Source organism: Corvus cornix, chromosome 14, assembly GCF_000738735.6.
Source record: "Corvus cornix cornix isolate S_Up_H32 chromosome 14, ASM73873v5, whole genome shotgun sequence".
NCBI classification, from domain to species: domain Eukaryota; kingdom Metazoa; phylum Chordata; class Aves; order Passeriformes; family Corvidae; genus Corvus; species Corvus cornix.
In genome coordinates this window covers 13,588,209-13,604,320 of record NC_046344.1, presented here as the reverse complement: position 1 = coordinate 13,604,320, position 16,112 = coordinate 13,588,209, and the positions used below count along the sequence as shown (strand labels likewise).

Below are 16,112 nucleotides of genomic sequence, written 5' to 3'. Positions count from 1 at the left end.
GTTGCAGACAACAGTAAGAGCCCCCCTTTACATCCTTCTCCCCCAGCTCCCATCCTTTCAGGCTGCTCTGCTGCCGTCCAGTTATTTTACTATTCCCCTGCAGCAACCAAGCACTGGCCTCTGCTGGGAGCTGAGGCGGGAGCAGCACAGAGCTGTGACCCTTCTCCTCTCACCCACCCTAATTAGGCCTGCATCCATTGGCAAGAGGGAAAGTGGCCTTCAGTGTCCAAAGTGTCCAAAACCAGCCTCAGTTCTGGCTGGGAGGCCCATGCCAGTCTCCTGCAAGTAAAGCTCCACCTTGCCCCATCCATTGTGACAAAGTACATTTATTGTTAAAAACACCCAAGCCCCTCTACCTGCCATGATGCAGCCTGAGGCCATTGTACAGAGCACAGCTCAGGTCCTGGTCCCTGGGGCACTTCCAAGACTTGTCAGCTGCAAGGGGAGTGTCCCCTTGCTGCCATCTCTCTCTCAATTTTCTTGTCTAAAACACTCACAAATTTGTTTCCCCGTAAATAAAACCTGAGTGGTTTCTGTGCCCACTCTCCTCTGTCGCCAATGCCAATCCTGGTAGTGGTCACCACGTCCTGCTCCCCTGGCGGGTCCTGTCCAGGCACCATCCAGATGGCAGCATCCTGAGTCAGGTCCCTTTGGTCAAAAGCCTTGTCGATCCCAAATGCCTGGCAGAGCTTGGAGGGCCCATTGCAGAGCTGCCAGTCCTTGAGCAGCTTGGTGGGTGCTTTCCTGGAGGCCCTGCGCAGCTCCCTCATGGCATCCAAGCCCTGCAGAGGTTCCAAGGAACGCAGCAGCACTGCAGCCCCTTCTCCTGTGCAGAACAAGAGCTGGTGTTAGTATGGGGGTGTTTTTTGGGAATGCCTCACCTTTCAGCCCACTGCCAGCAGCACTTCAGCTCTGAGCCTGTGGCTCAGCCCAGTGGAGGAGGGAATGGCCTGGTGCACCCAACCATGGGGCCTATCCTTTGCTCCAAGTGCACTCCCTTCCCTCCTCCCAATGTCCAGTGTTCTGTAGCTCTGTGCCCTTCATTCTGCAGTGCTGACTTGCTCTTCCCAGCTCCACCTCATGTTGTTAAGTCTGGCTGCTGCTTCAAGGCTTGCCAGAGGGCAAGAGCTTTTTCTTATGTCAGCACAATGTTCAGGAATAAATATACATCTGGTTCAATTTTGGCAGAGGTATCCAAAGCTGCTCCCAAACCCAGTGGATTTCTAATAAACTCTGATTACAAGAACTCCAGCTAACAAAGGCGAGGAAGAATGAGTCTGGATGCTGCCAGCAGAAAGAGGCAGCTTGCAGAGTGAGGTTGGACAAAGAGAAACCTGGGAAGGAGCTGCAGGCACTGGGAGCAGACACTGCTGAGGGAGCCTGAGCTGCAGGTGGCACCAATGCAAACTCCTGGAGGTGGAACAGGTGCGATGAGCAGGGCCTTGGGCAACTGCACAGCTCCAACAGAGTGTGATTGGGACACATGTGCCAGGGAAGCTCTCCCAAGGCAGGGACCTGGGGCAGGACAGGGCTGCACAGTCTGGCTGTGGGATACACAGCCCTGGGAGCAGCACTTAGCAGAGAAGACCTTTCTATGACAAAAACTGAAGAAAACGGACAAATTCTTTTCTCAAATGTGGTTTGCCACCCTGTCAGAAGCCTTAGGTCTCCTGCCCTCCCAGCTGTTGCAGCCAGGTGACAGTCAAGCAAAGACACAGCTCACAGCAGACATTCCCTGTCTAACAAGGATCTCCAGCCTAAGTGGGACAGAAACGTTTCCCTGGTATTTTCCAGTGGACAGCAGGGAGGTCTTCTGCCCCTGAGTGGGTGAGGAGAGCACTGGCACAGGGCCTGTGTGCAGCCCCACACAGCTCTCCTTGTGCTGGCCGCCCATGGCTTTCCTCCCGCCAGCATCTGCGTGGTGCCGCTCCCTCTCCAGCCTCGAACATCTGGAACCATGCTCATGCCTGGCAAAGGTTTTTTTTGTAGGCACTGGCAGATCCCTAAGGACCTGTGACTTCCCAAAATAGCATCCCTCTCATTTTTTGTACAAATCCCACACTAAATTATCCCTCTGTGCTCCCAGTGAGGTCCTGGTTCCTGGCTCTCTGAGGTGTGCCTGCTGTCCTGAACCTTCTCGGAGCCCCTGCTGCCCCCACTACAGCTCGGTGAAGTCAACAGCCTGAATTCCAACAGCTGTCAGCAATCTGTTCCTAGGCACTCCCTTCTGCAAGGAGGGGGGGATTGATGCTAATCTGGCAGCCAAAAGCCGCTTCCCTGGCCTAACAGTGATTTAGAGCTCAAAGGTCATTTTAGATTTTTAAGAACATGTTCCATGTCCTAATTCTGCTTTTTATCGATGCATGAAGAAACATCCTTCATATCATGTTGCTGCCTCCATTGCCAGGAACAACTGTGGGATTCTGAGCAATTGCTAATTATACTACTTGCTTTCATCCATCTCAAATGCAAGTGGAAACTGTGGCCACACATAAATTGAACTGAGTCCTTGGGAGTTCACATGAAGAGAGATGAGCACTTGGAAAACTGCAGGTGCTCCCAGAGCATCGCAGAGCCCAGCAAGGGGGTACTGGGAATTTCTGTCTCTGGCTGCTCTTTCTGCATTTCCAGCTGGAAGTTTCCAGGTTCTTTCTAGCTGTGTGCAACACACACCACACTCTACCCAGAAAGCAGCCTTGGGAAGAGGTGGAGACAGCAGGCAGGACAAGAGTGCAGAGATGCCATGATGAGCTACTGCTTTATTCCCCTCACACCCCTGGGTCCTCCTGAGCATACTTCCACATTAGACATTTAATTTTAATTCCCAAAGAGTAGCTGAATCCCTTTGGCTCAACTCTAGAGTGCTTCAGCCTGGCTTCCTCCCCCTCCCAGCCTGCAGCAGTTCACTCTCAAGGGTCACCTGGGTTCAGCATCTGCCCAACATGGACACACCAGCAGCAGCAGTAGGGCGAGTCAGTGATGCCAAGTATTTATCTCCCTTGATAAGAGTCACTCCATATAATGAGCAGCATTCAGGGCTAAAAGCTGGGATCTAACAACACTGCAGAGGTCAATTCTCTCCCTGCGCAGCTAGAAATCGTAACATGACAGTGGAGTCCCACACCCCCACAGTGCAGCTTGCTGCTCCTTCCCTGAAACAGCTCCAGCTCCCAGGCTTGGAAACAGCTCTTGGCCACTGGAGAGAAGAGAATTTTTTCTTCCATTCACCTGCCTGACTCAGTGCTCCCGAATACTTCCTTCAAAATCTTAGTCTAGGATCTGAAAGTTAAGGAGAAGTCCCTGCAGTGTGACCCTGGGCTGAGCATCACCCATTTTACAAGCTATTCTTTCAGATCTGGCAGCAAAATACAGACCTTGGCAAATTCCAGAGAAACAGATCACAGCTAAGTCGAAGAGAAGCATGACTGGCATTTATCCTCTTCCTGAGGCAAGGGAAGCCCCACATCTCTCTCAACTCTAGGGAAAGCTCTTAGTACGAAGATTATGTGCTGCTCAGGAGATACTGTAGGATTCATGCACACTAAAAGACTCTGGCTATATTTTTTATGTGAGCTCTTCTCCTCTACCATCCGTGATTTCTCCAAATGCAGTGATGCCTGACGTGGCTTCAGGCAGTTGCAGCATTTCACTCAGTGATGGGAAGACCTCTTACAGTAAAATTCCCCATGACACAGCTTTATCTCAGTGATCTGCACAAATTATTTCCCCTTCCTCACTGACAAAAAGTACTGGAGCCCCTCATCTCATTGTGGTTTTATGTACACAGGGCTGCGGGTGACACACTCTTTCTATCCCTGAGTGATACCGGAGCCTGAACTCCAGCATAAACCAATAAACAGAGAAGGTTTATTCCAGCTGGAGTTAGAGGCTATGAGGTTGTGTATCTAAACAAGTGATCCCTAAAGAGTCAGAGCTGCCGCTGCTTCAGAGGATACACTTGTCTCTTGGAGCTGTTTCCCCTTCAGTGTGGTCTGTGCTATGAAGAAGGACCAAGCTATGCCACAAGAAACAGGGGTTTTTTTGCCAGGGTTTCCTTGTGTTTTTTCACAGCCAGAGTCAAAGTTTCCAAAATCTATCCCATATCCAGAGAATTAAATGCTTTTGCCTTTTGCCCAGGTGCCACCACGAAGATGACTCCCTCAATCCTTCCCTCAGACTAAACAACAGGACAATTAAACAACTCCTTCTCCCTCTAACTGGAGAAAAACATCTCAGGTGTGATTCCTCCCCAGATTCTTTCTTGTAACACTTCTGCATGTGGGCAAATCCACAGAAGGAGCAGCTCCTGTTTATGTAGCTGCATCAGTGCACAGCCACAGTATTGACTGCAGTGCTCTGACAAAGCTGGCAGTGATGGCTCTGCCCAGTGTCACTGCATGTGTGACAGGATGATGGAGAGGGAGTTTGTAACAAAAAATCCAATGAATTCCATCACCACAGGGAGCTCTTTAACTGGTTTGCTACAAAACTAAACACAGGTATATAAGGAAAAATTTCCCAAAGTGTGTATTTCAAAGAAGTCTTTCTAGAATTCAAAGGCTAAACATATTTTTTTTTAATAAAAAGTGTTATTCCTAATATTTCAAACACCAAGAATCCCATCCTGACAAACGAACCATGTGCTTTCATTATCTGAACAGATCTAGCAGAGCCAATGTAATGAAGTTCACATGTGTTGATAGTCCAGACTCCAGACCCCAGCTGGAAAGTCAGGCTCTTTCCCCACACTATAACCTGGCACTGTTTCTCTGCTTGGCTTCTGTCCAAAGGCCAAAACCTGAGGATTAATGGTCACAGTTACATTTGCTTTTCACTTAGGAATACACAAGCTTTTTAACCTTTATCTTCGAAATGGTGAAAAAGAAAGTAAATTGGGTTTGAGATTTTTTTCTAACAGAGTAGTTACCTAGGAAACACTTGCTGCCATTTCAAGGTGTCTAATTAAACAAGAGCTTCATTGCAAGATAAATACTGTCATTCTTACAGGAAAGGAAAAAAAGGAAGTTTTCAGTAACGCTTGCTTGTTAAGAGTCTTGAAATGTGGAAGGACAGTTTCAGTAAATTCCAGAATAATTTAATTAGAGCTTGATTATTTTTTCTTGAGAATAATAAAAGAAGATTGAAGATTCTGTAACAGTCTGGGTATTTTGATTTGGGTGGGGTTTTTTGGCTTTTAGATACAACAAAACAGCTAAAATGCTCCTACTGACTCCTTGCTTAAGCTTAGGACATCTCAGACTTTTTTTTCCCCAATGTTTCATTCAGCCTCTGAAGATAAAGGTAGGAGACAGAGGAGTTTCCTGCCATGGCAACAGACACCAAGATTTAGGCTGTCATTAATGACTCCGAATTCTTCTCTACATCACCACTTTTGAGGAACAAGGTTCACTGAATCACATGACTGAGGCAGCAGCCCGGTCATCAAAACTGAAAGCTCTATCCCATCCAGATTTTCCCTCATTTCTCAATCTTCGTGTGCCTGAACAGCTCCCAGCTGGGACAAACTGGGCAGCTGGAGATGGGCCCTGCCTGCTGTGCTACTTGCACAGTGGCAAAGCCCAGGTCCCAAGGAACGATCATGACAGCAAGTCACTGACATCAGAGAGCCCACAGAGAGCTCACAAGTGACTGCAGTGCTGCTGTAGCTTGAAATGTCAGCCCCATCCTGCTGGCATTCCATCTCTTTCAGCCTCAGCTTACCTTGGCTGGAAACATTCATGCAGTAATAAATCCCGTAGATCTGATACACGTACAGAGTTCCTGGTTTCATGAACATTGCTGCATTTCGTTGTGTTTGCTTCCCACCTTTCGAGTGGGAAGCTTCATCTTCCCCACCCAGATAAGCTTCTGTTTCAACAATCCTGCCCCAGAGCTCTCTGCCATCAGGAAGTTTGCGAACCAAAATCTGAAAGAGAGGTCAGAGTGCATCAGTTACCAGCCCTCAGTACAAAATAACCACACCAAGAGCTGTGGAAACAGAGAAGGTGAAAAGAAAGGACCTGATGGTACTAAATCCTCTCCAGTTAGCAGTCTGTAAGCTAAAACCAACTTTTTCAGCTTCCACTGCCCAGGCCACAGCCCACTACAAGGAGTTCCCTACCTATCACTCACCCACAAAATGCCCGGTACATTTGAGTGTCTAGATGAGGCTGTATTAAAAAGAACCACAGAGTTGCTTTTGTGGTTATTTTTTGTATTCTGCACTCCAATCCATCAGGTTTAAGGCAAAAAACACCACTGATATTAACCCTGAAGCATCATGAATGTATAATCTTTAGATCAGAAGAAATATGACAGTGGCACAATTAAATAACTGCTATGATTAGACAGTTTCTCTCCCTAGAGATGTTTCAAACAAGTCCCAGTCCCAAATCACAGAGATAATCAGCTCTAGAGAGAGCATCAATGCTATTTCAGTATTTTCTGCACCACAGAGAAGGGCAGTGCAGGAGAGCTGGGAATTGGCTTCAGGCAGACAATAACAGATCTTTGTTATTACAGTGTGTTCTTTGCTGCTGGTACCTCCTTGAATAAAACAAAGCAGATGCAGGGGAAACAAAACATGACAGTCAAAAGATTCTCTTTAAAAATAAAACAACAACTAAACTTTGTACAAAGGAATTTGTGGTTTGACCTGATTTCCAAACTTTGTGTTTTACTTAATGTGTGTGAAATACTGCAGCACAGTCCTGTTTGGGTACCAGCAATCAGTTTAATTCTAACACTTTAATTATCCAGCCCTTCCATCCAGCTGTTCAAAAATGACCTTCAGATAAGAAAGCTTAATTCCTAACAGATGTTTGTGCTGGATTCCTAATGCAGATATTGATCTAATCCAGTATGGATGCTCCAGGAGTTGGTTTCCAAACTTGCAGCTCTGGCATACCATGGTTTTCCTGCAGCACTTGTCAAATTGCTGAAAATAATCAGTTTATTATTTTTATGAAAAAAAAGCACTGGTGTTCAGCAAGTGCCTGTGAACACCCCAAAACCAGACCCATGTGGCCACATTTCTCCCTCAGCATGATGAAATGCAATGGTTAGGTAATGGGTTTAAAAGCATCCAGGCACTTCCCTGTCTTCAGACACACCAAATATTCTGTTGAATAAAAAAGTTTAAAATTGGTGATAATTCCCAACACCTCACAGTAAGCCATTTCATAAAAGTTACTTTTCTCATTGAGGATGTATCTTGATGTTATGGCGGTTCCCTCTGAGAGGCCATTTACTGCATGTATCTTTTTTGTTTCCAAGAACTCAGGTATCATGAAGATAAGCAAGATTAATATACCAGATGCCTCCAAAATTTGGTAGAGTGAAGATAATGAAGGAAACACCAAATTACCTTTCTGAGAGAATAGGCTGGGACATGGGGGACTGGGGGTTACTTTAAAGAAAATGTAAAATTAAGATAGAAATCACCTGGTTTGTAATACTAGGCCTAAACAGGAAAAATACAGAATTAGGACTCAAATATCATCTGCCCAGAGTAACTGAATGCATAAGGGTGATGGAGCCATTAAAACAACAGCAATGTATCAGTAATGTGAGACTTCAGGTATCCTCAGCTAAACCAGGACACATAAAATGTTTTCTTAGACACCATCAAATGCTGTGCAGAGTGAGGAAGCAGGAATCTCATAAGAAAAGACTCAGTTCTCAGATCTGGAGCAAAACACAAAGTCTTTTCCAAAGACTTGTTCCTGAAAATCAACTTTGTATCATGACCATGAAAGACAGAGTTCAGTGTCTTTTCACAAGCATTAAAGTCCAAAAATAATCTATCAGAGTCCTGCCTACCAGCAAAAAGAGGAAACTACGTAAAGTGAGGAAGCTTGTTGGGAAGAACTTTAGAGGCAGCCAAAGGTTAAGGCTTGAAAGGCAAGCCTCTAACAGGATGTCTGTAAAGATAGCAACACATATGGAGTATCACAGAGAGGTGAAAGCATAGCAGAAAGAAACCCAGCAGGACTAAAAAGCAGAGCAAAGGGGTCAATTACAAGCAAGATATCCTTAGAAAACAAAAATAGGCTGGATGCAGCAAAATGGGCCAAAACCAATAGTTTGTGGAACAAATTCCTGAAGTTATCTAAAGCCATGAGAACACAGAGAGTCTGCTCACCCTGCAGACAATAAAGGTATAAAAAAGACTCAGAGAAGATAAGACCATAGCAGTGAAACTGAACACACATTTTGCAGTTGCGTTTAGAAGGTCCCAGACTGGAACTTTTTATAGGGAAAACACTGAGGGAACTCTCTCCCCTGGAACAGCCAGAGAGTTTTCTGAAGGACTCACTAAGCAGAAGAGTGAATCTCCACCACACTGATTTCCAAAGCCTTTCAACAAGGTCCAAAGACTCCTCAAAGTTTATGCAATGGGCTAAGGGAGAAGTCCTTGCATGAGCAAGTAATGACTTGGAAACTCAGAAACAAAAGACAGAAATAGCAATATTTGGAGGGAAGAGAACTTAACTGTGGGACTGTGCAATCCTTAGCAAAACAAGACAGTAAAATGGAGGCAGAGAAGATGTTGCTGACTGCAGAGCATTACTTTCCACTGGGCTAAGCAAGAAACAAAAACAAGCAAAGCAGTTGCTGAAAGGAAAATAATGGGCCTGAAACAGCCTTCAAACTACAAGCAGTAAAGCCCATTTTAGTAAGTAGAAAAAAGGGAGGAAAACTCCACCAAAAAAAACCCCAATTAAAAATGTGACAGACTAAACCTGAAAAATTACTCCTCTGACCTCATCTAGAATAGATTTGGCTACTAGTCTTTACATTCCACTGCACTTAGCAAGAGAAGGAATGAGAGCTGTATTCCTAAAATAGCCAAGCCCGGGAGTCAAATGGCCAAGAAAGAATTTCATCCTTTTACACTAAGTTATTAGCTAGCACATGCTCCACTACAAGAATCTCAGTGCTCATGTCTTACCTGTCCCAGAAAGGACTTGGCCAGACTAACACAGGGCTGGTCAAAAAAATCTGCTTGTAGCTGAGGAGAGTTTTTTTTCTCTATCACAAAATACTTGCTGCTTTTTGGAGAAGGATCTGCTCCAGGTGTAGTGCTCAGTTTCTCCAAGGCATCGATCTGAGGGAAGCTGGTGTTGCTTTGAAGAGCACTTAATTGAGCCAACAGCTTTCTTTTTCTTGGCATAGTTCTAGAAAATAGATATAAGCATAATTAGGATTATAAAGCTTATTTAAAAGCAACTCATTTCCACAAACTTCTGCTTTTACACATCTCTCCACAACAATGAATCTGAAAGCTACGACTACATGGACAACCTATGCACACTGCAGCAGCAGGTGACAGATTTAGCTGTGTTTGCACCAGGCTGGGCAAATATAGGGCTCTACTGGTGAGCAAACAGAAAACAGCAGTTTGAGTATTCATCTTTTAAGGACTGCAGATAAAAGCAACTCTGCTCCACTGAGCATTGAAAATAAGTTTGCTGTTAGGTTAGAAAATTCAGAAATTGAAAGCAAAGATGAACCAGTACTATGTACTTTTTACCTAAAACTAACATAATCTTTGAAGTAGACAGAAAAAACAGAAAACAACCACTTCAATAATTGTGGTGCCTCAGAAAGCCCACAGAAGTTGTGAATCAATCATTTTCAAAGGTAATGTAACAGGATCAGAATCTAAATCTCCACAGGAAGTTTAGAGATGTCCTATTCACAGTCACAAACTTGTTTATTGCGCTGTAGAAATGTTTGTGTTAGAATCTCCCCAAAATGATCCAACCTACCAGATTCAACCTACTGTTCCAGCCAGTAGTATGGACCTGAGGCAATTACATCAGGTGCAATTGTTCTTCTGGTTTGTCACCACTTTACTATGTGAGTTCCAAAAAGTTGGTGCTTCCTTTTCAGGGCTGCAGTCCTTACACCTGTTGAACAGGTACAAACATTTATTCACTGTATAAAGTACTTTGAAAGAGGCCAAGAGATTCTGGAGATATGATGGAAATGTGATACCAAGTGCACCATTAAATCAAACTCCAGAATAATTTGCAGTGTTCTTTTGGTCCCATCTCCCAGACGGGCAGTGCTGGAGATGCTCTTCAGCCTTTGTTATTCAGTGGGGAATGCACTTCTCCTATACTGAATACACAGAAAGCTGAAACCAAACTTTTTAAACGCCCCCACTGGCACTAAATTTGGAAAGTGTCAGCCTCAAAAAAAGGACTTTTACAAGAGAATGCAAAAACACCAGTTCTAAAATTGAACCACATGTAGATGTAAGGCTCCAGCATCATACAGATTTAGAAATGGAGAAGGAATCCTATACAAAGCTGAACCTGCAAGGAAGTATATACATAAGTAATTAGCTGTTGCCACTCATTTTTCACCAGATCATCAGCATTTAAAAATTACTACAAAAAATTTCAACATCAAAACTAATCTTTATCTTGGTCTGATGATTCTCACAATGAAAGTTCCACCTGCAACACTTTCTTTTCATTACAGTGAAACAAATTCAGCATTGCTACAAATTGAATCACCAGTGCCAATTCCCCAACAGTGTTATGTTTCACTTCAGAAGAATCCAGACACAAACATATAAAAATAGGCAGGGGAAAAAATAAAATCACATTGGCATGACTGACAGAGAGGTAGGATGGTTTTATTTTTTTCTAACCACCTAATTCTTTATTGCAATAATTCAGTGATGTCAGAGACTTGCCATAGAACCACCAGCTCCATGCCAGGTACTCTGCTCTGAGCTGTGGCTTTCAGTTGGTGGGAATTCTTAAAAATTTTGTCAGAACTCACCAGAACTCACCAGCCTACCTCAGACAAACTGTCTGGTGGCCTTGGCAAATGAGTCCTGTCTATGAGAAAGTGCTGCAGGAAGGAAGGGCCAGAGGAGGAGCACTTCACCATTCCAGACTGACCCTCTGAAACACTCAGTCAAGGCAGTACTTCCCACTGAAGACAATACCTCCAGACTCCTCTGACAGTATTAACTGGAACTTCCAGCTCATCAGCCACACATAAAGACACGCTGCAAACATGGCTGATGCGAGTGGAGCATTAACTCATTTGGTAATTTCTGCTCTTATGGAATGCGACATCAGAAACAGGATCTGAGCTGCCTGGCACCTACTGCACTTCTAATTAAATAATTCCTAAAAGCTGCAAGTGCTCTTATTGACATGTTATAGCAGCAGCCTCAGGACACTTGTAACTTCATTGCTGTGGGCTGATCCTTGACACATCTCAGCATCTTCAATAGAAATGGCAGCAGAAAACTGCCTTCTAGCCAGGACAAATGGGTCACATACAGAAACATGAGTGCAGAACGAGGGGCTGCAACACCAGCTTAGAAACCCAGCAAAAACCCCCAACATACCCTTTGTCTCCCTGCTTGTTCATAGCAAGATCTGAAACAAAAAGCTCTATGCCTCAAAGCCTATCTGCACTTTCTGGAAAGGATGTTGCTTGTAAATACAAATCTCTTCTTGCCTATGAAAAACCACACTGTAGAAGGCAACACACACCACGGATCCAAGCCCTGTGTATTTGGGAAAAAAGAGACACAACCTCTTCTGTAAGTCTGCAGACAAATTCTGCAACTCTTCATTTCTATCTAGATTTTCTTGCTTGTGTAATAAACAAATTCTACTCCTGTGCCTCAAATAATGAGCCGTGGGTTTAATCACTTTTTACTAATCCTGTTGTAACCAAATTAACTACAAGTTGTTAAGCGCATCTGGGAAACATATTAAAAAAAAAAGTTATGGAAGTTCAGAAAAAGAAGACCAAGAGCTAAATCATCAGAACAAGTGCCTGGAGTGTTCAGGGCTGCTGGGCTAATCTCAGGCAAGTGGTTCAGGAACCTGCAAGCCAAAATTGGAAAGACACTGCAAATCTGTGTAAAACCCAGCTCAGCAGCAGATATACCCTGTAGTCAAGGCACAACAGAGTCTACAGAGGCTTCTTTTATCCTTCTAACAAGACTACATTTGCAGGCACTTCCTTAGGTATTTAATATAATTTTTCATGAAAAGAAGGGAAAAAAAAAAAAAAAATCCCACCAGCAATTTGCATGTACTTTTGGCTCCTAGATCCAGTTACCTGCAAAACCGTCCTCAGGCACATCTATTTTTCTGACAGAACAATGAAGAAGAGTACATAAAAGCACTGCCACTTCTGGAGAGACAATTCCTCACACCAATTCCCAGTTGTACAGATTTCAAGTGGGAGTACATGCTAGGTCAATGCTGGGTCACACCAAAGGATACCTCCCCCAGTATCCTGCTCTCCAGCCCAGGTCAAGAGCAGGAGCCTGGGGAAGAACAGAATAAGCACACAGTGCTCCTCCACACATCCTCCATGTCTCTAGACTGGAACCTTCTGACCAAGGCACAGTCTTCCCTGAACCTCTCTAAGACAAGCCAAAGGAAGACTTTACCAAGGAAGAAAACTTCACAGAATTACTTACTAGTGCTCCAAAAACTCACTAATTTTGTGTGGGAAATTTGCACTGCTCCGCACCCATATGAATCAGTTTACAGCTGCACTTCATCACCTTCAGCCCTCTTCTTTAACACCTCAAATAAGGCAAAGCCAGCTGGAAACACTGATTTTCCATGTCATCTACAAACCATCCCTGCAGCACCCCAATGGTGACCTCCAGCCAGCAGGAGAACTGCCCATTTACTCACATCCTCTTTCCTATCTTTGCAACAACTGTGTATTTATGACAGGGAAACTCCCTTATTATGTCAAGGGCTGCTCAGGTGAGGGATCCTGTTTAAAACCTTCCTGAAATCTGAGTACAGACTGTGAGCCAGACCTCTCAACATGCTTATTTAAACCTGCAGAAAATTAACAGCATTTTTTTAAGGCATGGCTTTTAAGCCACATTGATTTTCCCTCCTAGATATTTATGCAGCTGTCCAATAAGCCTACCTTGCTACATTTTCTATTAATTCACTCGCTGGCGGTCAAACTTCCAGGTCTGCAGTCCTCGGATTTCCCCTAGAACCCTCTTTAAAAATTAGTGACACATTTGCTGCTGAAACCATCATTAGCAACACTGTCCTTGGGGGCTGCATCTGGTTTGGTAGTTTATTCCTGCCTGTTTCTGCCAGTTTGGCAACTTATTACTACTTGTTATTCCTGTCTTTTTGTTCCATAACTTCTTAAACAGACATTTTAAGGCAGATCCTTCAGTGAGTTCTCAGCATGAATGATGTCTCTCTGCCTTTCCTGTCTAGTCTAACCTATTAGTAACCAGAAGTAAGTTAATAATGTATAGTCTTCTGGACAACAGTGTGAGAAGCAGGAAAAGAAAACCTTGAAAAGAGTGCAGGCATGAGCTAATGTAACCATAAATTAGTCAATTTCTCCACAGACAGATTCTGACAGTACGTGGAATCCTAATACCTCAAAAATATGCCAGAAGGGATGCTCTTGTTCACCTTACTGAGTGCTGGGGATCTCACTTCCCTTGAAATTCAAGTCCTCGCTCCTACTCCCTACCGGGCATCTTGAGCATTTTAGGGATGAAACTTAACTCATCCTTCCGTAAAGAACAAAGAAGGTAACAACGAGCAATGACAAAAAACCAAACCAACAACAACAACAACAAAAAACAACCAAAAAAGAAAAAAAAAAGCCTTCACAGCAGAATTAGGCTCCGTTTTGGTTTAGGACTCATGATACGGAGCGAAACCCAGGGCTGCAGCGGGGGGCGTGCCCGGCAGTGCTGGGCAAGGCCGGCCGGGCCCGTTCGGGCGCTGCCGGCGCCGTGGCTGCGGCCGAGCTCCAGGAATCCGAGCTCCCTCCTCCGCCCGCCCCGGCCATTCCCGGCCGCTCCCGGCCATTCCCGGGCTCCCCCTCACGCACCTGCCGGGCCCGTTCCCGCCGGAGGCGGGGCGCGCGCAGCCCCTGCCGAGGCCCCGCGGAAGCCCCGCAGCGGCCGTGAGGGGCGGGCCGGGGAGGCGGGACGGCCGCGGCCCTGGCGGGGGAAGAGCCGTCGGTAGCGGCCCCGAGTCACAGATTCTTGTTCCTCGGCGGTGTCTCGTCGAGGGTGTTGTTTTCTGGAGCACAGACCCTCTGTAAAACAGCGTTTGAACTCTCGCTGGTTTTCAGCATCCACTCCTCGCTCTTTCATGTTAGTTATTAATTCATCAGTACAAAGGCTGAGAGAACTGGGGGTGTTCAGCCTGCGTTAGAGGAGGCGCGCAGAGACCTTAGAGCCCGTTCCAGTGGCTAAAGGGCCTTGAAGAGAGCTGGAGAGAGACTTTGGATAAGAGCCTGGAGTGACAGGACAAGGGGGAATGGCCTCAAACTGACAGAGGGGATATTGGGAAGAAATTCTTCCCTGTGAGGGTGGGGAGGCCGTGGCACAGAGAAGCTGTGGCTGCCCCTGGATCCCTGGAAGTGTCCCAGGGCAGGTTGGACAGGACTTGGAGCAACCTGGGATAATGGGAGGTGCCCCTGCCCGTGGCAGGGGGTGGAACTGAGTGATCTTTAAGGTCCCTTCCAACCCAAATTATTTTGTGATTCTACTCCAAAAAGGCATGAACGTGCATTCCAATGGACATGCATGGTCACAAGCTGGCTTTATAGAGAGCTACATTTCATTACTCCCTCAGTTCCCCAAATAACAAGTGTCTGGCCTGCAGAAAAAATTCTTGGCTTCAGCTTTTATCCAGATGGAGCATACAGTCAAAATGGGGTCAAAATATGGTTTTTCCTCACAACATTCTGGGGACATGCAGTTGGGGCCATTGATTCATAAAGAAGTGTTTGCACAAAGGGTATGGAGGGAAAGTCTGATGAATCCAAGTGGATTTATTCCTATTTGTGTAATAAAATACTTATATCAGGATAGCACCAGCTAGGACCCAGTGATGGAGAGAATAGGCATTTACTGTCTACCCCTATTGTGAATTTGGAAGGGAGAAGGATAAATTACTGAGTATCATTTTAGGGGACCTTGGCAGCTTTGGAGGTGCAGCCAGGAGTATGAGTAGCTAAAGGTTCTTGTGGAGGCAGAAATAGGGACCAGCAGTCCAGTCCATTTGAGCATGGAGTCGTGCTCAAATGGGGGTAGGGCAGATGAAAAACTGACATTCCTGTAAAACATGAACTCAGCCCAGAATTTCCAAATTTTACCATTCCAGTTTAATAAGAAGGTGTAAAAAAATACGCAAACAAACCATGAGTGGTGCAAACACAGAGTCTGTTACACAGTATTCATTCTTTTTGACCATGAAAAAACAGCTGATGTAACTTGGAACCCAAAGCAGCTTCAAGAATGCACTAAAAACCTTTAAATAATTGTAAAGCATGTTAGCACTGCTATTGTAACAGTGTAAAAAAAAGGGGGGGGAAGGAAACATGAATAAAACTTAAAGGTATTGATACTGGAGATCTCTGTGTGATGTTTTAGTTAAAATAGACAAAAATAAGCTCACAAGAGTGAGGAATCTCTGGAGGGATGTTACCTGCTGGCTGCACAGATATGTTTAGCTCCAGTCCGAAATGAGCCATTTGTGTATTAGCAAAGACAACAAGTTTTTAAAAATGATTAGCTGTTGACTGAGTGTCTCTGAAAGAGCATCTCAGACTTCCTGACTTGCATGGTTCACATCCCAGCTTTAATGTGGTATTAATATAAAAGGGGAAGACCAAGAAAGTGCGTGAAAAGGAAGATAACCAAACGTCAAACTGATCTTTCAGCAAATTATGAAACTTAAAGGAGAAACTGAGCAAGAATGAGAGCTGTGGGAAGGATTTCCTGGGGTCAGACTAGTTCAGCTCTGCAGGCTTTTCCCCTGTGGGAGTCTGTGGGACAGGCACTCTCAGGAATGCTGGCTTCTTTGACAGCAGATCTATTTCGTGCCCAAAGGAAGTATTTAAAGCTTTTAGCACCTGAGGAATGCAAATTGCTCCAAGTGTCAGCATATGCCATGTTCTTCATTTGTCCAATAACTTCACTGTTACAGAATCAATGCCTAAAATAGCCTCCTGTAAAAGCAGATCTGTTTGAGAAGATTAAAGTTCCCCTCCTTGTGGGGCAAAAACTTTTTAATGTGAGAGGAATGACTTGGAATCTGCGGTTAGAAAAT

The 16,112-nt window shown here is 44.8% G+C and overlaps 1 protein-coding gene across 2 annotated transcripts; it reads right to left on the bottom strand.

Moving 5' to 3' along the window:
- Positions 1 to 306: 306 nt before the first annotated feature.
- Positions 307 to 13,967, bottom strand: MPG (N-methylpurine DNA glycosylase). 2 transcript variants are annotated; one of them, XM_010392150.3, is made up of 5 exons: positions 13,882 to 13,967; positions 9,774 to 9,914; positions 8,954 to 9,179; positions 5,722 to 5,926; positions 307 to 826 (listed from the first exon to the last, which is right to left on the bottom strand). In XM_010392150.3, exons 3-5 carry the CDS (start codon positions 9,173 to 9,175, stop codon positions 432 to 434), a joined length of 822 nt encoding a protein of 273 aa, XP_010390452.1. In that variant the 5' UTR covers positions 9,176 to 9,179; positions 9,774 to 9,914; positions 13,882 to 13,967; the 3' UTR covers positions 307 to 431. The 2 variants fall into 2 exon arrangements, with proteins under 2 accessions (XP_010390452.1, XP_019137270.1); XM_019281725.2 differs by lacking the exon at positions 13,882 to 13,967 and adding an exon at positions 12,943 to 12,963.
- Between the last annotated feature and the right edge of the window lie 2,145 nt (positions 13,968 to 16,112).